Source organism: Macaca nemestrina, chromosome 12, assembly GCF_043159975.1.
Source record: "Macaca nemestrina isolate mMacNem1 chromosome 12, mMacNem.hap1, whole genome shotgun sequence".
NCBI lineage: Eukaryota > Metazoa > Chordata > Mammalia > Primates > Cercopithecidae > Macaca > Macaca nemestrina.
Genome location: NC_092136.1, coordinates 18,514,611 through 18,536,181, shown reverse-complemented (window position 1 = coordinate 18,536,181; position 21,571 = coordinate 18,514,611). Strand labels below are relative to the sequence as shown.

The 21,571-nt window shown below is 44.1% G+C and overlaps 1 protein-coding gene across 11 annotated transcripts in view; it reads left to right on the top strand.

Moving 5' to 3' along the window:
• Positions 1–21,571, top strand: part of CSTPP1 (centriolar satellite-associated tubulin polyglutamylase complex regulator 1) — a 230,199-nt gene that overhangs the window by 183,172 nt on the left and 25,456 nt on the right. For all 11 annotated transcript variants that reach the window (XM_011724338.3, XM_011724340.3, XM_011724336.3 and 8 more), the window contains one exon: positions 18,494–18,578. In XM_011724338.3, the coding sequence (XP_011722640.1) occupies positions 18,494–18,578 (85 nt within the window). The remainder of the gene's footprint in view (positions 1–18,493; positions 18,579–21,571) is intronic.

Sequence of the window (21,571 nt, the reverse complement as noted above, 5' to 3'; positions counted from 1 at the left end):
GGGATCTTCGAACCCTGCCTTGACTCTGTCAGACTACCTCACTTGAGCAAGCCACTTACTCTTTAAGCCTTAGTTTCTCTATCTGTAAAATGGAGATAGTCAATTATTTACTTCAGAGCAAAAGGCCTGATCTATGATCCTGTGATTCCCAAGGCTCTTTTAAGTTGTGAAGTCACAGAGTGGACTAACTTCCAATGCTGAGAACAATAATGGGATGGTGATGGGTCAAATAGACAAATAAATCAATAATTCAACCACCAATAAATAGTGGAATCTGTAAAAGCATGTGCTTTGGAATCTGGCAGATCCATGATTCAAAGCTCGAATGTGCTTGCCTCTTGCTAGTTATGTAACTGGGCAAATTACTTCACCGTCCTGTGTCTGCAAGTAAAGTGAGGACAGTACTTAACCCTATAGGACTGCTGCGAGACACTCAATGAGAATAATGATGCACAGCACTCAGTACAGCAGCTTAAAAACAGGTAGCACCATGAGGCACTACAGAAGCAGTGATCAATAAATGGTTTAGAGACAGTAAACATCCAAAGATGCAGAAGAGTTTTACAGTTTTACAGCCTCCTATTTTATAGTTTAAATTTGGGTACCACATTTTTTGTTGTTTTTAATATAACTTACATGGAAATCTTTAAAATGTATATGATATGTATACAGTGGCCTTCCCTGCCATCTTATATAATTTAACTCCTCTAGGCATCTAAGCATCATCTTTGTCATCATAAATTATTTTACTCTGCTGGAAAACATTATTGCCTTCAGGACCCACTGAAATATGCCCTAAATGCATCCAGATTATATTTTAAATATCTTTTTCTGCCTCTCTGTTAGGTCATGTAGTTGATGCCTAATTACAGTTCTTTTTCCTCTCCCTGTTTACCCTGTCTAATCTGTATTGGGCTTAGAAATTAGTGGCCAACCCTGTTAAAACTGTAAGTATAATCAGTATGTCTTGGAAGCCTGTAAGTTAGCCATACAAGCTTTTGTATGTGGACTTCATGAAATCCTCTTGCCTACTTGGAGACTTACTGACATTTAGATATTTGACATTGCCTGCTAGTTAAGTTTTAAATTGACTAGATATTACTGTGTAGGGTACAGATACCTGAAAAAAAATCCCATTATTCTCAGCTTTGGAAGTTGATCCAACCTGTGACTTCACAACTTAAAAGAACCTCGGGAATCATGGTCTCATAGGTCTGGCCTTTTACCGTCAAGTAAATAGCAATTGATTATTATCTCTTTTTTACAGATAAATTGAGTCCTAAGAGTAAGTAGCTTGTTTAAGTGAGGTAGTCTGGCAGAGTCAAGGCAGGGTTCCAAGTATCCCAAGCCTGCCCTTCTGCTCTGCCATGCTGTTCCCAGGAGGAAACAATCATCTTAGGCTGTGGAAAGGAAGGAAAACTATCAATAAATATGGTTAAAGATTAGAAAAATGGCCCAGCACGATGGTTTATGCCTATAATCCCAACACTTTAGGAGGATCGCATGAGCCCAGGGTTTGAAAACAGCCTGCGCAACATAGTAAACACAGTGACATCCCTACCAAAAAAAAAAAATTGCTGAGCATAGTGATGTGTGCTTATAGTCTCAGCTACTCTGGAGGCTGAGGCAGAAGGATCACTTCAGCCCAGGAATTCAAGGGTATAGTAAGCTATGATCACACCACTGCACTCCAGCCTGACAACAGAGCAAGACCATGTCTAAAAAAAAAAAAAATATATATATATATATATATATATGAAAAATGAAATCTATGGAGGATATTGTAACTATTCAGTTCTATGCCCTTATTTTGATAGATGTTTTTCCTGTCACTCCTGCCCTCATTTCAAGGGGTTTATAACCTTATTATGCCATCAATGAGCCTGAACATCTCTATAAGGGAGGACCGAGGGTCATTATAATAAAATTCAAAAACATAGAAAGAATTATAAAAGATGATGATCTTTTCATCATGGACAAAATAAGGTGTAGTAAAGGAACTAAATGGCATTCAGGTGACTTGGGGGGGAAGAAAGAGCCACTGAGAACGAGGGACATGGAAACAGGTTTCTGAAGGAAGGTACACACTTGACCATCTCTGTGGATGGTTTCCCGCCTGCCGGCCTGCCTTCCTTCCACAGCTTTGTTGAGATGCAATTGACATACCATAAATCAAAATGGCTTTTTAAAAAATAAATCTTAAATAAATCTTTTTTTGTGTTTTAGATAGAGTCTTGCTCTGCCACCCAGGCTGGAGTGCAGTGGTGAGATCTCGGCTCACTGCAACCTCCGCCTACCAGGTTCAAGCAGTTCTTCCTCAGCCTCCCGAATAGCTGGGATTACAAGTGTGCACCATCATGCCTGTCTAATTTTTGTATTTTTAGTGGAAATATGGTTTTGCCATGTCGGCCAGGCTGGTCTCGAACTCCTGACCTCAAGTGATCCACCAGCTTCAGCCTCCCAAAGTGCTGGGATTAAAGGCATGAGCCACCGCACCCAGCCAAAAAATAAATCTTATTCTTCTGATTGCAAGAAAGCACACATCACCCACAGTCCCCAAACACAGAGGCAACTACTATGGTTAACTGTTGATGTATTCCATTATTTTCCCTATGCAAATTTTTCTTTTTTTTTATTTTAAAGTAAAAATGGAACCATACTCTAAATAACAATTTTTATTTTGCTCTTTCCTATTAATATCATGAGGTCATGTACTTTATTTTCATCTTAAACTCATTTCATCAAGGCCGGGCGCGGTGGCTCAAGCCTGTAATCCCAGCACTTTGGGAGGCCAAGACGGGCGGATCACGAGGTCAGGAGATCGAGACCATCCTGGCTAACCCCGTGAAACCCCGTCTCTACTAAAAAATACAAAAAACTAGCCGGGCGAGGTGGCGGGCGCCTGCAGTCCCAGCTACTCGGGAGGCTGAGGCAGGAGAATGGCATAAACCCGGGAGGCGGAGCTTGCAGTGAGCTGAGATCCGGCCACTGCACTCCAGCCTGGGTGACAGAGCAAGACTCCGTCTAAAAAAAAAAAAAAAAAAAAAAAAAAAACTCATTTCATCAGATGAATTAAATCTTTATTGTAAAGCTTCCAAAGAGAAATTCCTCATCTGGGTTGAAAATTCAGACGCCAACACTGGCCAGGCAGGTAATGTAAGAAGCATAGGTGTTTTTGGTGGTAAACTGGCAAAGGCATCCTCTTACCCAGCTCCAGCTGATTGTGGTCGTGCTGGAATGCTGGCCCATCATTGCCAGATCTTCTGATTTTTTCTAAAAAAGAGAGCTATCTGAAATCTAGATTGTGTTGTAAGAAATATCTTAATGTTTTGCCTCGAAATTTAAAAAGTTCACTTCAAGTCAAACAAAACCTGCCTGCCAGCTACATTCTCTGTCCCAGACAGTGAGTGCTAAGAGCTTCACAAGTATTATCTCATGTATTCTTCACAGCAGTCTTGCTCCTCTAATGGTTATCTATCAGGAACCCACAATGAATAAAAGTCAAAATTCTTGCTGTCTTGGAGCTTCTGTTGGGGAGACAGTTACTGCTCTGGAGAAAAAATAAAGCAGGAAAACAAGATAGGTGGCAGAGGGAGAGTTCACAGCATTCCCACTCTGCTAGGAAGTTATGTGCTAGATGGTCAGATTATGGCTGGGCGCGGAGGCTCATGCCCATAATCCCAACACTTTGAGAGGCTGAGGCAGGTGGATCACCTGAGGTCAGGAGTTCGAGACTAGCCTGGCCAACGTGGTGAAATCCCACCTCTACTAAAAATACAAAAATAAGCTGGCACGGTGGCTTGAACCCAGGAGGTGGACGTTGCAGTGAGCCGAGATCATGCCATTGCACTTCAGCCTGAGTGACAAGAGTGAGACTCCATCTCAAAAAACCAACAAACAAAAACAAATTATGCACTACCTAGTCTTTGGGCTACTTCCTCAACCACAGGGAATGACAATGAAAGAATCCTAGAATGTTAGACCCAGAAGCAACCGTCACAATTATTGAGATTAAAAGGTTTGTACATTTTCAAATAGTTCTTAATGGTCTTTTTTTTTCTTGAGACGGAGCCTCATTCTGTCACCCAGGCTGGTGTGTAGTGGTGTAATCTCGGCTCACTGCAACCTCCGCCTCCTAGGTTCAAGCAATTCTTCTGCCTCAGCCTCCTGAGTAGCTGGGATTACAGGCACGTGCCACCACGCCCAGCTAATTTTTGTATTTTTAGTAGAGATGGGGTTTCACCATGTTGGTCAAGCTGGTCTAGAACTCCTGACCTCATGATCTGCCTGCCTCAGCCTCCCAAAGTGCTGGGGCATAAGCCACCGCACCCGGCTTTAATGGTCTTACTTTATAAAAATCCTTTGATGTCTTCTCATTGCTCATACTTTTGTTTATTTTCTTAATTTTAAAAATAGGTTATACATGAAAATGACAAAATTCAAAAGGATATACAATCTTATATACTTTAAAATATATTTTACTTAATCTAATCAGCCTTGATCATTTATTTACATGTGAGGCATGACAGGAATAAATTGAGGCACAGAGTTAGTACCCAATGGAAGGCCACCCATTGATGGGGAGACCAAACCCCAGTGAGTAAAACCAGATTTTGTCTTTCAGAATTCTTGTGCATAAAAGAAGTTGGGGCTGGGTACGGTGGTTCACACCTGTAATCCCAGCACTTTGGGAGGCTGAGGTGGGCGGATCACAAGGTTAGGAGATGGAGACGGTGAAACCCCATCTCCACTAAAAAAAAAATACAAAAAATTATCCAGGCGAGGTGGCAGGCACCTGTAGTCCCAGCTACTCGGGAGGCTGAGGGAGGAGAATGGTGTGAACCCAGGAGGTGGAGCTTGCAGTGAGCCGAGATTGCGCCACTGTACTCCAGCCTGGGCGACTGAGTGAGACTCCATCTCAAAAAAAAAAAAAACAAACAAAAACAAAAAAGAAGTTGGGTGGATTCACCCTGATGCCACTGGATATTTTTCATTTTTTTCTTTATTTTTTGTATGCCTGCCAGTCCCAGTGAAAGATAAGGATCAGGGTTCAGAAAGCCTAACTATTGTGTCGTTTCCCAGGATGGAGAGCACTATCATTTGGTTCATATTTTTATTAAAATAAGATGAGTGATTCACTCACATTACAGGCAAAGTATCCTTTACCAGGAAACCATACTTTGAAAAACAAAGCTGATGGCTTTAAGAAACAGTAACTGCTAACATCAATTTCCTTTCCCATCAAGTCCCAAAAGAGTCAGACACTCTTCTTTCTCTAGCTGCCTCATTCTCTTCCCGATACGTATCCATATAATTATAGATAGGGTACATTACATATGCCCACAAAAGACAAAACAGCAGGAAAGACAAAGGTGGATTCATCTGAAGAGATGTGTGTGTTTATCTATATCCAGTCTTCTTTCTGGTTCTTGCTGTTTCTGTTCCTTACGTCTGTTTTTTCAGTTGATAGGTAGCCGTAAATCCATCATCATTGGTAGGAGCTAGCGGATTCTGACGAGAAAACAGGCTGTGGTCTTCATAAGCACGCCTACATGCTGGCCACTGCCCTCCCCTGCTCGCACACCCATCAAGAACCAGAGAACTTAGATTGTTGCTTTTTTATTTTTAGTCTGTCTTGGTTCCACTCACCCTCAGTGAGTAAGTAACCCCGTTAGCCACTGCTTCTGTTTATATTTATTTAGAAAAGAAGGAAAACGCATTTTAAGAAAATCAAATGCATAATCTGTTCCACTTCTTATTTATTCTGTGGCTGCTTTGGACAGTGGAAAGCTCAGAGGAAGTATAATAACTTTTATTATTTCTTGTTTTCTGTGGCTTTCTCTCAAGTTCTCATCAGACAGTTTTGCTAATAACATAAAATTTCATCCTAACGATAAGCCTGATTTTAAATTGCAAAGAAAAAGGTAGTAGGGCCAGGAGCAGTGGCTCATGCCTGTAACCCCAGCACTTTGGGAGGCCAAGGCTGGCAAATCACTTGAGGTCAGGAGTTCAAGACCAGCCTGGCCAACATGGTGAAAACCCATCTCTACTAAAAATATAAAAATTAGCCAGGCATGGTGGCACATTCCTGTAATCCCAGCTACATGGGAGGCTGAGGCACGAGAATTGCTTGAACCCACGAAGCAGAGGTTGTAGTGAGCTGAGATTAAACTGCTGCAGCCATCCTGGGTGACAGAGCAAGATTCTGTCTCAAAAAAAAAAAAAAAAAAAAAGTGGGAAGTATTTTTTATATATGTAAATTAAATATACTTTTCCTCCTCTGTGTCTAGTCCTGTTAAAATTGAAGATACAGGCTTATAATGGCTTTAACTATTTATTAATTTTGTTGTCTCTTCTCTATTTTCTTATAGGTATCAGTAGCAAGTCACTTAAAATAGAAAGGACCTGTCAGTTTGGGGGGAAGCAAGGAAGTTACGAGCCAGATAGACTACATCTGACCCTGGAGTCACCCTATGACAAAAGGTGATAGAAAGAGATGGAATAGCTAGTGGGAGATTTAAATGTTCACAATAATAATCACTGGACAGGTGCGATAGCTCACACCTATAATCCCAGTGCTTTGGGAGGCCAAGGCAGAAGGATCATTTGAGGGCAGGAGTTCCAGAGCAGCCTGGGCAACATATCGAGACTCTGTCTCTAGAAAAAATAAAAATGAAAAAATTAGCCAGGCATGATGGTGCATGCCTGTAGTCTAACTACATCCCACCTAGGCTAAGGTAGGAAGAGCGTTTGAACCCAAGGAGTTCCAGGCTGTAGTGAGCTATGATCATGCCACTGCACTCCAGCCTGGGTGACAGAGTGAGACCCTATCTCTAAAAAAATTAAAATAATGGCCAGCATGGTGGCTTACGCCTGTAATCCCAGCACTTTGGGAGGCTGAGGCAGGTGGACTGCTTGAGCTCAGGAGTTTGAGACCAGCCTGAGCAACATGGCAAAACTTTGTCTCTACAAAATATACAAAAATTAGCCAGGCATGGTGGCATGTGACTGTGGTCACAACTATTTGGGGAGCTGAGGTGGGAGGATTGCTTGAGCCCAGGAAGTGGAGGTTGCAGCAAGCCCACGTGACGCCACTGCACTCCAGCCTGGGCAACAGAGCAAGACCCTATCTCAAAAAAAGAAAAAAAAAAGAATAAAATTAAAGAATACACAAAATAATAATATCAGTTGCAGCTAACATTTACTGGGTTCTCACTGTGGGAATTCACTGTGCCAGGTGTTTTTTATCCATAGACGAAGGAAAAGCAGGCTGAGTTCCCAGAGACTTACAGCAAAAAGAAAAGGACATCATAGGGAGCCAGCCTGTGTAGCCTTTGAATGAGAAAGGCCAGCCTTTGAATGAGAAGGCTTGATCTGATCCAGGAACTACCACTTATGCGGCAATTTTGTCCTTTGCTGAGCCTCATTTTCCATGTCTATAAAAATGGGAATTAGGCCTGGCGCGGTGGCTCAAGCCTGTAATCCCAGCACTTTGGGAGGCCGAGACGGGTGGATCACAAGGTCAGGAGATCGAGACCATCCTGGCTAACACGGTGAAACCCCGTCTCTACTAAAAAAAAAAAATACAAAAAATTAGCCAGGCGAGGTGGTGGGCGCCTGTAGTCCCAGCTACTCGGGAGGCTGAGGCAGGAGAATGGCATAAACCTGGGAGGCGGAGCTTGCAGTGAGCTGAGATCCGGCCACTGCACTCCAGCCTGGGCGACAGAGCGAGACTGCATCTCAAAAAAAAAAAAAAGGGGATTTAATACCATTTTCTTTTCCCTGCCCCACAGAATTCTTATGGGGATCAAAAGTGATAATGCATATAAAAATGGTTTGCATAATTCTACCATGTCTGCAAATATGATGAGCCATCAGCACTATTAAAAGTGAGGCGACAGAGGATTGGCAGTGCACTGACAGTCCGGGAAAGTGGCGCACCTGCCTTCAGGCAGGAACTCTGTTATCCGTTCATCAATAAAGAACAAAGGCATGATAAAATAATCAAGAGATAAGAAATAAGATCGTTTCAGCCACCCACTGGCTGGAGCTGAAGGAGAACTCTGATAAATTGTGCCTTTTGTTACACAGGTGCCATCCCACCTGTGTCTGTGTGCCTTAAATGAAGGAAAGTAATAAGAGCAGGTACTGTTGATTGGATGCTTATCTGTGCCATGTACCAGCAGCTTAATTTACCATATCTTCCTTTTAAAAAAAATGATTTTTTAATCTTCTCAAGAATTCCTGATTAGCATTATCATTATTCATACCATTATTACTATATTCACTCTCATTTCTAATTGGCTTGCCCAATGTCACATGGCTAGTTAGCAGAAGAACCAAGATTTGGACCCAGATTGGCTGATTCAGGAGCCTTGATTTTTTTTTTTTTTTTTTTTTTTTTTTTTTTGAGATGGAGTCTTGCTGTGTCATGTTGCCCAGACTGGAGTGCAGTGGTGTGATCTTGGTGTACTGCAACCTCCACCTTCCAGGTTCAAGTAGTTCTCCTGCTTCAGCCTCCTAAGTAGCTGGGATTACAGGCACGCACCACCAGGCCCAGCTAATTTTTGTATTTTTAGTATAGATGAGGTTTCACCGTGTTGGCCAGGCTGGTCTCAAACTCCTGACCAAGTGATCTGCCCGCCTCTGGCTCCCAAAGTGCTGGGATTACAGGCGTGAGCCACTGTGCCCATCCTGAGCCTGTACTCTTAACCACTGCACTATGCAAGACCTACTTAGGTGTTAGGGCCTAACTGCCTAACTGCCCTTTGTAGAGCTCTAGAGTTTTAAGGTAGCACCTCAGGCCTTCTTTCCTCAACTTCTCGTCTGGGTGAGAGCTGTTGAAGAGAAAGTTGGCTAAAAAAGGCTTTGTTTTTATAGATATTAAATATTAAGATTCCTGACAAGATTTTCATTTGTTATTTCTTTGAGACAGGGTCTCACTCAGTCACCCAGGCTGGGGTGCAGTGGTGCAGGCTGCTCACTGCAGCCTTAACCTCCTGGGTTCAAGCCATCCTCCCACCTCAGTCTCTCAAGTAGCTGGGACTACAGGCGTGTGCCACCATGCACAGCTAATTTTTTCATTTTTATTTTTTATGGAAATGAGGTCTCACTATGTTGCCCAGGCTGGTCTTGAACTCCTGGGCTCAAGCAATTCTCCCGTCTTGGCCTCCCAAAGTGCTGGGATTACAAGCATGAGCCACTGCACCAGACCTAGATTTCTATTTTTTAAAATGTATATATATTAAAACATTTTTTTCAGTCCGGGTGCAGTGGCTCACAACATCCTTATTTTACAGGTGAGAAAACTGAGGCCTAGAAAAGTTGTGCCCAGATAGGTATAATCCTTTGCCGAAGTCAGACCAAGTTCTTTTCTCTATCATGATGTGTCTCTATAGTAGGCTTTTCCCCCCTAAAACAACATAAAAACCTTCATTCTGGCCTTAAACCCGCCCCCCTCCACCCCCCGCAGAAAGAAATGTAAAACTCTGCCTCTTTTTCAAAGGTTGCGTGAGGTATATCACCACTGGGAGGGCGAGATGTTTTCTCTTGCCTTTACTCACCATTAGGAGGGATTAAGGTTTAACCTCCAGTTTAGCTCTTGTGCCTGTTTAACCATTTCTGTTCAATTAAGAACAGGAATGGGTTTCAGGAGTTTGTAACAAGACCTGCTTCTTGGAGAATTATACCTTGGCCCTAAGGTGTCCGTTTCAAAGGGCCCGCCCTGTCCTCCTGTTTCCAAACAAAAATGGGAGGTGGTAACACCTGGTAGAGCTGCATGAGCACGTGAGTGGTGGTGCAAATTCTAGGCTGGAGTCACTTCTTTGATGGGCTGCCGGAGCCTTTGGGCGCTTATGGTGCCAAGATCCTGCTCTACATTTTGGCGTCCAAAACTGCCTTCCATTTCCTCAATAATGGGTAGGAAACTGTGTCCATGCCAGAGTAGCTAGCCCCGTTGCTATTAGAGAGGCTTTTTTTTACTCCTGGCACTGGTGCTTCCTTCCACAGTGACATACGGCTGCCCACCCTGGCCATGTGCAGCCTGTGTTTCACGTCCTCAAACTTTGTTTTTTGTTTTTTTGTTTTTTTGTTTTTTTTGAGACGGAGTCTGGCTCTGTAGCCCAGGCTGGGGCGCAGTGGCCGGATCTCAGCTCACTGCAAGCTCCGCCTCCCGGGTTTACGCCATTCTCCTGTCTCAGCCTCCCGAGTAGCTGGGACTACAGACGCCCGCCACCTCGCCCGGCTAGTTTTTTGTATTTTTTAGTAGAGACGGGGTTTCACCGTGTTAGCCAGGATGGTCTCGATCTCCTGACGATCCGCCCGTCTTGGCCTCCCAAAATGCTGGGATTACAGGCTTGAGCCACCGCTCCCGGCCACGTCCTCAAACTTTCTAAGACAGGACCTCCCCCAGAACAAAGCCTTGCCTTGGTCCTCCAATCGCTAATGGCCCCATCATGATGAACACACCCCCAAGGGTTCGACACAGTACAGGGGATTCTTATCAGATCAGGCCTGTGGTTTAAGCCACCAGTGGTGGCTCAGGATGGCCATGGGTCTCCTAAAACCTGAGCAGATTGCCATGGTATGTCCTACATGACCCTGGGAAGAATGTTGAGATCCTGGTTAGAAATGCCCGAATTTCTTTAAATCTTTACCTGCTGTATATAAACAGTTCCTGGAGAGTTGTTTTTGTTCATTTTAAACATTGCCATAAAATTGTTACCGTGTCTGATTTAACACTTTGCCTAGAACAAAGATACAGCCAAATAGAAATAGACTAAATACATTTCTAGCTTGGTGTTTGGCTTAGTCATAATAAAATATAAAACTAAAGGGGCAGCCGGGTGCGGTGGCTCACACCTGTGATCCCAGCACTTTGGGAGGCCAAGGCGGGCGGATCACGAGGTCAAGAGATTGAGACCATCCTGGCCAACATGGTGAACCTCCGTCTCCACTAAAAGTACAAAAAATTAGCTGGGCATGGTGGCAGGCGCCTGTAGTCTCAGGTACTTGAGAGCCTGAGGCAGGAGACTTGCTTGAACCCGGGAGGCGGAGTTTGCAGTGAGCCGCGATAGTGCCACTGCACTCCAGCCTGGCGACAGAGCAAGACTCCGTCTCAAAAAAAAAACCTAAAGGGGCTTTCTGCCGCCATTGGAACACACTGAAGATGCTCTGGGGAGTAATGAGCTGGCAAAGGGTAGTGTTCATAATGGCCCAAATACTTTACCCCACAGGTATCATTCGAGGCCATTGCTTCTCATTCCTTTTGTAAGGTCATTTCCCATTCAGTCAAATAATTATCATTTCCCTCCATTTGTAATATAAAACAACAGTGCTGCCAGAGGAGATAAAATTGAATATCACAGCCTTCTCGTCTTCTGGGTCTTTGCTTGACAGGAACATGGCCCTAGTAGGGTAGCAATCTTTCTGTGACTTGTGATACCAACTGCTACATGAGGAGTGAAGCCATCAGATGTCTTGCCTCCTTCTTCCCTTCCCCCACACCGTCCCTCACTCCCTTCTCCCTCCTCACAGAGTAGCACTGAGAAGTATTTACTCAGCTGTGGCCTGGTAACAAAGCCTTGGTGCCCTAGGGATTGGAAGGGGTGGTGTGGTCATGCCCCGAACTATCCATGTCCTTCCGAGCATCTCTTGGCAGAGCAACCTGGCTGAGGATGAGTGTCATTTAGAGTGAGCCTTCACAACCCCTGCATAAAAGAACATAAAAACAATTGCAGCTGAAAATTGGAGAGTCCACACATGGGCTGTGGTATTCTCTGGCCTCTGTGGTAGTCCTATTGAGATCATGCAGCCAACCAACTAGAGGCTGTTCAGTCCTCTGGGATTCCCATGGCTTATAGCATTTCATTATCTTCAGCTCTTGTCCAGCACTAGCTCACTCAACCAACATGCAGGCACTCACACAAATGAATTTAGACTGAGTCCCATTTCATCCCCCATGCATTTAGAGCTAAAAGTCTTTGACTTCAGGCTTTAGGGAAGGCTTTCTCTGAAGGAATGAGTATATGGCCCCAGTTCCTTCCATCTGGCACTCCTCCATGGGTCTTCTTTAGTGACCCTGGCAAAGGTACCATTTCCCAGGAAGAGGAGAGGTATCCGATCTACAACTACCTTCCACCACAGTTCTGAGTAAATGTGGGTACGCATGGTGGTCTGCAAGGAGGATGTAGAAATGACTAAGCTGCTCCCACAGAGCTTCAGAAGCAGGACTTGCCACAGCAAGAATTCAGTCCAGATGTCAAAAAGACATCCTTTTCCTACAAGTGAGAATGAGTTAGCCCTTGAATATATTGGGAATCAATAATTTCTGACTAGATTCATTTTCTTGGCTAAAGTAAATTCATCTAACACTCTCTAGGATTAGAGTGGATATGACCAACAGAAGAATATTTTGAGTCAGAGCGCTGCTTATCTTGAAAGCAGTAGTATTCATGCTAGAATTGTAACAGCAATAAAGTGAATTTCTGCAAAGTGAACCCTAGGCTTCCTTTGGTTTTCACAGAAAAATCAGTGACACGGCCTGGTGCAGTGACTCATGCCTGTAATCCCAGCACTTTGGGAGGCTGAGGCGGGTGGACCACCTAAGTTCAGGAGTTCGAGACCAGCCTGGCCAACATGCTGAAACCTCTCCTCTACTAAAAATATAAAGATTAGCCTGACGTGGTGGTGCGTGTCTGTAGTCCCAGCTACTTGGGAGTTTGAGGCAGGAGAATCGCTTGAACCCGGGAGACGGAGGTTGCCATGAGCCGAGATTGTGCCACTACACTCCAGCCTGGGCAACAGAGTGAGACTCTGCTGAAAAAAAAAGGAAAATCGGTGATACATTCTTATGCAAAGAAATATTCAAGCTGATTGAAGTGAGCACTTGGTGCGAAGGCCAATAAGCCCATGAAGTGTAGTACACCGGCCATGGTTTATCATGTTTACTGAGAATTATAGTGCCTGGCATGTAGGGGGTTTTCCTTTTTTCACACTTCACAACTACTGGCTTCTCCTCATACACCTGTAAGTTTGCAGAAATGCCTCCTGTGCCTGGAGACCTCCTATCTCTGTGTTCACACAGTGACCAGAACTTTATCCCTATGAATTTTTATTTGGGTCACTATGTGAGGCATGTTTTTATGTATTCATTCCTTCAACAGATGTATACTGCAATGCACCAGGCATTGTGCTAATTGCTTTAGCCAAGTTCAAAGATTCCTTAATTTCAGGACTTCAAGTTTTAATCAGTTAATAATTATAAAATAATGCTACCACTTATTGAGTACTTTGCTAACTATTTTCAGAAAAGTATATATATTACCTCTTTTGATCTTTTACAATTCCATTAGGTAGGTACTGTAATTATTACACTTTTAAGACAAGGAAACCAAGGTTCAGGGAAGTTGTACAGCTTGTCTAAGTCATGCTGGTGGCAAGTAGTAGAGCCAGGTTTTGCAGCCAGGTCATCTGATTGCAAAGTCAGAGTTTGGCACTAATATAGCTGCCCTGCCCAACTACCCTGCGCTGTTTAAAGTGGCCTGTCTGGAGGGTATCTGTATGTTTAACTTAGACATAAAGTCTGTTAGTCATCTAGTGTGAATAATCCTATCATCAGAAGTCCTTCACAAACCAGCTGGATCCCACCTGCTAGGGTGGAACTTGCAGGACCTTCAGAGCCTGTGCTAGGCCTAGGTCTGAATCTCAGCCCTCTTCCTAGCTATTTCCTTGAGAAAATGATTACACCTCACTGAGCCCTAGTTTCTTTATTTCTAAAATAATAATAGCAAGTACTAACAGATGGCCCTTATGATGGGTCAGACACTGTTCTAAGCACTTTACATTAACTCACAACAACTCTGCAGTGTTCATACTGTCATTTCATAAATGGGGAAACTGAGGCATGGAGAGCTTAAAGGTCAAGTAACTTGAAGTCAGTGGCAAAGCTAGGATTTGGACCCGAACAATCTAACTCCCAAGTCCATGCTATTAACCATAATGCTATGCTGTGCTGCCTCTGGAGAAGATAGGATCAACGGCGTAAAACACCTCTGGTCTGGAGCCAGCCACACAATTGGTGAGACTAGTGCAAGGCTTAGAAGAAGAAAATTTGGCAGTCTGACCACCCATGAAAGGAGACACACAAATTTGTGGAGAGTGTTCTGATTTTGATCTTACACCAAAACCTTATTATGTCTTTGCCTTTGAACTTGCAGGACCTACTGGCTGACACTCTTCTAATTGTGGGGAGATTTCTAGAGAAAGTGTCTATTGATACACAATACTTAACTTCCCTGCACCTGCCAGGTAGAAGAGTGGCGGGCATGAGATGAGGATGGGGATGAGAGACCACGGTGTGGCCACCAGCACAGGTGTCCCCCAGCCCATGTCCTCTGGCCTAACTGAGGCTGCTGTGCTGGGGCCTCAGTCTTCGCTGTTAACAGTAATTAGAACCTTTAAGACTTGGTTTCTTACGTGGAAAATGTCAATTCACTTGAATTGTCTCCTTGATCCAGTTCATCTGGAGCTATTTAGTTCCTGCAGTTAGTTTGGAGGAGAAAACAAGCTCTTAAGCCTCACACATTATAGCTGATAAGATCAAGGTGCTGACAATGTTAGCTGAGTGGGCTTTGGAGCCAGACTGCCTGGGTTTGAATTCCAGTTCTACCTCTTAAGTGTGTACAATCTGAGTTTTTGTTTCTGTGAAATGAGGGTAATAGTAGTGAAGATTAGTGAGGTAACATATGTAAACCCCTTAGATCAGTGCCTCCCCAAGAGGAAGTGCTCAATAAATGTTAACTGTATTATTGTTAAGCCCCTCCAGCCATCAGCTTCCCTTCTCTCCCTTCGAGCCTGAGATCTTGCTCAGGGAAGACAGGTCCCCTTCCTCTCCCCTATCCTGGACCCTCCTCTCCTGGCTCACCAGCTTATTTCATCCCTCTAAGCTTTCTCATCCTCATCTGTGAAATGGTACTGAGAATAATGGAGTCTACTTCATAAGGTAGTATGCTGTGAAGGCTAAGTGAGTTAATTTTTTTAAATTTTTTATTTATTTTTTGGGGGGGGATGGAGTCTTGCTCTGTTGCCCAGGTTGGAGTGCAGTGATGTGACCTCAGCTCACTGCAACCTCTGCCTCCTAGGTTCGAGTGATTCTCCTGCCTCCCGAGTAGCTGGATTACAGGCACCTGCCACCATACTGGGATAATTTTTGTATTTTTAGTAGAGATGGGGTTTCGCCACGTTGGCCAGGCTGGTCTCAAACTCCTGACCTCAGGTGATCCACCTGCCTCGGCCTCCCAAAGTGCTGGGATTATAGGCATGAGCCACTGCACCTGGCCTAAGTGAGTTAATTCAAGAGCTGAGCACAGATCTCCATGACTACTCACTCTCTTTACAGTTATTGCTGGAGCACAAAGGGCTGCAAGAGGGCCTTTGAGATCCTGGACAGTTCTAAGATCTAAAGGACCCAAAATAGACAGGAGCATTAGGGTGAAATGGTGCCCAAATGCAGGCCACAGAAGCTAGGGGGACTGCTAGCTTGTTCATCATAATGGGGAGCCTGGAACAGAGCAGGCACATGGGAATAGGAAGTGAGTGGCCACTGCAGGAGAGTGTTCAAAACAGATTTGGCTCAGGCAACCCAACAGAGAACTTTCAAGGCAGAACACTTTTAGGTGTTTAAATGTCCAAACTCAGCAACACCCAGGCTCATGCCTGTAATCCCAGCACTTTGGGAGGCTGAGGTAGGAAGTTTGTGACTAGCCTGGGTGACAGCACGAGACCCCGTCTCTATAAAATTTTTTAAATGAGTAGGGCTTGGTGGCATATGCTTGTAGTCCCAGCTACTTGGGAGGCTGAGGCGGGAGGATCGCTTGAGCTCAGGAGTTCAAGACTGCAGTGAGCTATGCCACTGTACTCCAGCCTGGGTAACAGAGTGAGGCCCCCTATCTCAAAATTAATTAATTAATTAATTAAAATTTAAAATGAAAAAAAACCTCGGCAACAAATACCTTCCTCCTCTCTTCTCCTTGCCTCCAGAATTTAAAAAACAGAACCAAAACAAACTCCCACTGTTTGATGTTACTAAGTTCTAGACATTCTGCTAAGCACTTTATAGACATCATCTGTCTTACAATTGACTTTAACCCTGAAAAGTGTCGGTATCACTTGCATTTTACAGATGAGAAACTGAGACTTAGAGATGTTAAGCAATTTGCCCAAGATTACATACCTGGTGAATCGCAGAGCCAAAATTTGAATCCTAGCCTATGGAGCAGAAAGGGAACAAGCTCTCATATGCTTATCAGTATTCTGATTTTGAAACAAGTCTTACCACTCATAGTTCTCTCAATACCCACTGTACAACAGCTGAGGAGTGTCTCGAAGTAGCAGAAATCATCTGCCCTTGATATTATTTGGTCACTACTTCAGTAGAATTAGAACTCCTCTCTCCACATCCCCAACACAGAGTCTGCGTGGAAGAATAATAATAACAATAATATAACTACTCTCTCCAAAATTAAAAGTTGTTTATTTGCTTACATTTTCATTAATCTCTTTATCTGACTACTGTCCTCACTTAACATTTAGAAGAGTCAAGTTCCAGAAGTGGTGAGCAGGATGTATTCTGTTTTTCATATTTTTAAGAGCTTTTGTTGTATTAGAGAAGCACACAGTGATTTTTGTAAATCATTCTTCTGTCTTCAGAAGCAAGTACATGAGTTAGAATAATATCAAAAACCTGAAGAGGGCCTAGGGTCTAGAAACCAGGAAGCTAATGTTGATTCCTAGCATTGTCTTTCTTAATCAAGTAACTCTCTCTCTCTCTCTCTCTCTCTCTCTCTCTCTCTCTCATTTTTTCACTTTCCTTCATTCTGTTATCTTCCCAAGGATATTTTGTAGGTAATTTGGGGGATAAATGTAAGTTCCTATGAAACACTCTGACTCTCCCTAAGAATGCTATCAGATATATCCGCCAAAGTTTAGCCTAGAAAAGCACTGATGATTCAAAGATAGAACTTTCCTTTATTTACTCCCTGCCCTGCCAGAAATCACTCTTCTCTTCTCTCTAGATGGGGAGTTCTGGAGTGAGAATAAAGTGGGAACACATTAGATTCAGTGGCTTTTCTCCCTTCCCTTCACCTTTTTCCTCACCCCAAGCCTGAGACCACGAGTGGCGATGACTCCCTCCCTTGAAGAACAAGACCTCCTGCCAGGCTGTGCCCGAGGTCAGGCGAGTGGGAAGAGGAGAGTGCCACAAAACCATCTTGATCCTTTGACCTATATTGACGCTGAGTCTGTTCCTTTGGTGTTTCTGACTTTGGCAGTGTGGTTAGTCAAACTCTCTGTCCCCACCTTGAATTGAGCTTTGATGAAAAAGTACTAGGAACCCAGGCCTTTCCCTGGAGATTTGGGGTTTTTGTCTTGGAAAAGCATCAACCGAACTAACAGGGGCAGAAGATCTGGATTCCTGTGGCTTGGGCTAACTTAGATCCAAAGAAACCAAGTGCCTATGATCATCATCTTCATTCCCCAAATGTAGCCATGCCCTCTGGATTCCCTCCTCTCACTCATCCTCCTCCCAGTTAGGCAGGCTTCGGGGTGGATTGCTCTCACTTTAGCATCACCGGGCCCTTCCATATTAGAAATGCTTTGGTATATGATAATACTTGCACATTCTTACTCCTTGGCTGATCTAAAATCTTTTGCCTTCAGTACATGCAGCAACAAAATAACTTAAGCATCAGTGTATTTCTTCTCCCTTGGAATCCTATAAATCTCTCTGAGATTCGCCTCTCTAGGTTCTCTGCTGGACCACAGAGCCTCATCCTGGCTCACCTCTCCCAAAGCACTGCTTCTGTATATCAGGAATCATTTGGTTACCTTGACTGTATATCTTGGACCTTTGTCTTGGCTTCCTATAATAGGATGACCAGATTTGTGTTCAGGCATTCAAAAGAAGCCAGCCTGCTGCAGTACTGGATGACAGAGTAATGAGGTCTGTGGGTTTCTATGCTATACTCTTCTCCTCCATACACAGCAAGACTGTTTGCCTTAGTACTGCTTCCAGATATTCTGTGGATGGTCTTTGGGCATGTGGTGGGAAATGTTACCATGCCAGAGAATTTCAGCAGATTTAACTGACTTTGAAATGACTTGTTCTTCCAGATTTTTATATACAGGGAAACCCAAAGAAGGCTGATGAAGGTGCCTCTCTTGTTTGCTCTCTTCACTCGACCAACTTTCATGCCAGTGAAGCTCCTTTGGCCAAAATGTTGTAACTGGATGCTTCCCACCCAGGAAAAGCTTTGTAGAAATATTGATCTTAAAAATCTCACACCTGGAGGTTAGAGACTAGCATACCCTTAACACTGACTTGCTTTTAAAAGAGCAGCTCTACCAAGACCAGGTCTGAAACTCATGAAATGAACAAAAAGAGGGCAGTGACTTGAAATGCAGAGACCTAATGTGTTCCTCTCCATTTCCACTTCAGATTTGCTGACCATGAAAGAATATCACTGTTTGCTGCAATTACTGTGTCCTGATTTCCCGCTGGAGCTCACTCAGAAAGCAGCCAGGTACGTCTCCTGGATTCTTGAAACCAACTCAGCTCTCTGTGGGCCACTGCTTCCTAGAGAAACCTGAAGTGTATACAGATGAAAAAAAGGAGCATTTAGGGAAGAAACTGGCAGTGGGAGAGGGGTCTATTTGGGATGTGCCCCAAAACATAATAGATTCTGCATTTCCAAAGGGAAGCGAAATGATCCTTTGTAGTTTCTGTGGGGAGCCTCAGGGTCTGAAGATAGAGTTGGAGGGTAGCGAGATGAAGAAGAAGAAAAAGCCCAAACTCCTCCAATCCCCCCTCACACACACGCACACCCTAGAGGATATTCTGAGAAAAGAGGGGCTGCATTTTTGTGTTTTCATGCTACTGTAAAGATACTACCCAAGACTGTGTAATTTATAAAGAAAAGAGATTTAATTGACTCACAGTTCCGCGTGGCCTCAGGAAACTTACAATCATGGCAGAAGGCAAAGGGGAAGCAAGGACCTTTTCCACAAGGTGGCCAGAGAGAGAAGCACAGGCAGGGGAAATGCCAGACACTTATAAAACCATCAAGTGTCTTGAGAACTCACTCACTATCACAAGAACAGCATGGGGAAACTGCCCGTGTGATCCAATCACCTCCCACCAGGTCTCCCTCTCAACACCTGGGGATTACAATTCGAGTTGAGATTCAGGTGGGAACACAAAGCCTAACCATATCAGGGGGCAAGGGTTGGCAGTGACTTGTGATGAAGAGGGTTGAGGTTGGGGACCGGAAGCGCATAAAGGTGATAAAGCCCCAGTTGAAGGAAGGGCACATTATATTATTTATGCCAGAAGAAGCTTTTCAAGATCAGTCCAGAACCAAGACTTGGCAGAAATAGTTAGAAGCCCCTAATTTCTGTGTTGGGTTTCACCATCATTGACAATTTTTAACCACACGAGGTATATTGGACTATGCCTCAGTTAACTTTTACTTACTTAACTCAAAACCTGAGCTAGGCCAGGCACGGTGGCTCACACCTGTAATCCCAGCACTTTGGGAGGCCAAGGCAGGCAGATCACCTGAAGCCAGGTATTCAAGACCAGCCTGACCTACATGTTGAAACTCCATCTCTACTAAAAATACAAAAAAATAGCCAGAAATGGTTGCACTTGCCTGTAGTGCCAGCTATTCGGGAGGTAGAGGCAAGAGAATCACTTGAACCTGGGAGGCGGAGGTTGCAGTGAGCAGAGATCGCACCATTGCACTCCAGCCTGTGCGACAGAGCAAGATTCCATCTCCAAAAAAAAAAAAAAAACCCTGAGCTAGGGTTGCAAATGGACATGTAGCAAAAATCATGTTTATTGAAGAATGCCTTACCTTCCCTAAATTATATTGAATGCATTTACCTTCACTGTTCTATTTAAATTTGTTTACCTTAACTATCTCACCTAATCCTTGTAAAAACTTTTACTTCCCTTTAAAATGATCCTTTGTGGTTTCTGTGGGGAGCCTCCGGCTCTGAAGACAGAGTTGGAGGGTGGTAAGAGGATTAGGTAAACAACAACAACAAAACACACACACAAATACACACCCACACTCCCACACATAGCCCTAGAGGATATTCTGAGAAAAGAGGGGGCAAGGGTTGGCAGTGACTTGTGATGAAGAGGGTTGCAGTTGGAAACCAGAAGGGCGTGAAAGCAGCCGGGCACAGTAGCTCATGCCTGTAATCCCACTACTTTGGGAGGCCAAGGTGGATGGATCACCTGAGGTCAGGAGTTCGAGACCAACCTGACCAACATGGTGAAACCCCATCTCTGTTAAAAATACAAAAATGAGCCTGGCGTGGTGGTGGGCACCTGTAATCCCAGCTGCTTGGGAGGCTGAGGCAGGAGAATCACTTGAACTTGGGAGGCAGAGTTCAAGTGAGAGGTTGCAGTGAGCCGAGATTGTGCCACTGCACTCCAGCATGGGGGAAGAGTGAGACTGGGTCTCAAAAAAAAAAAAAAAAAAAGGCGTGAAAGTGATGAAGCCCAGTTGAGGGAAGGGTACTGTTACTGCTCACTTCACTGAAGTGGGAACTGAGGCTCAGACAGGGTGACAACGTTGTGCGAATATACTGATAGTTTGTAAGTAGCAGTGGCGGGACTAGAACTGCAGTCAGCCTGAATCCAGAGATGGGGGATCAGGAGCACAAGGAGATTCAGAGTCTCCTCATGCTCCCACCTCCCTGTGTCATGGCATCATTTCTGCTTTGTGGTTTGACCCACTGAAAACAAAGCTGCACTGGCTGCACTGCACCAAGAATCACCTCACTCCTTTTGAAACGTGCCAGCCAACTCCTCTGCTGACTTGGAAGAAGGGAGCTCCATTGCTCCCAGTGACAGACGCCAGCCTCAAGGTGGGGCAGGCTGTTTTGCAGCTCACAGCTCATGACCTAGTTTTGCTGGTCACGTGCGAAACCTGTTTAGTGATCACACACTCAAAATTGTGTAGGTTTTTTCTCCCTCATTATTCAGTGGATACTTTTCTTTCCTGATGGCAACTGGCCACTGGTAAAAGCTGCAGTTCAGGTTTTATAATTTTAATTTATCTGCTATCCAAAGGAGATTTGGATATTTTTTTCTTCACTGAAAAAAAAAAAAGTATGGGAGATTATCTCTTGTAATTTAAAAGCAGCCAAGTGGAGTTAGCTTTAAATTTCCATGATCGTTCCCTTTTGGGCAGAAATCATTTTATTTTAAAAATTGTGTTTGTTTGTTTGTTTTCTTTGAGACAGAATCTCACTCTGTCGCCCAGGCTGGAGTGCAGTGGTGCAATCTCGACTGACTGCAACCTCCACCCCGCCTCTCCCCGGGTTCAAGTGATTCTCCTGCCTCAGCCTCCTGAGTAGCTGGAATTATAGGTGTGCACACCATGCCCGGCTAATTTTGTTGTTGTTGTTGTTGTATTTTTAGTTGAGATGGGGTTTCACCACGTTGCCCAGGCTGGTCTCAAACTCCTGACCTCAAATGATCTGCCCACCTAGGCCTCCTAAA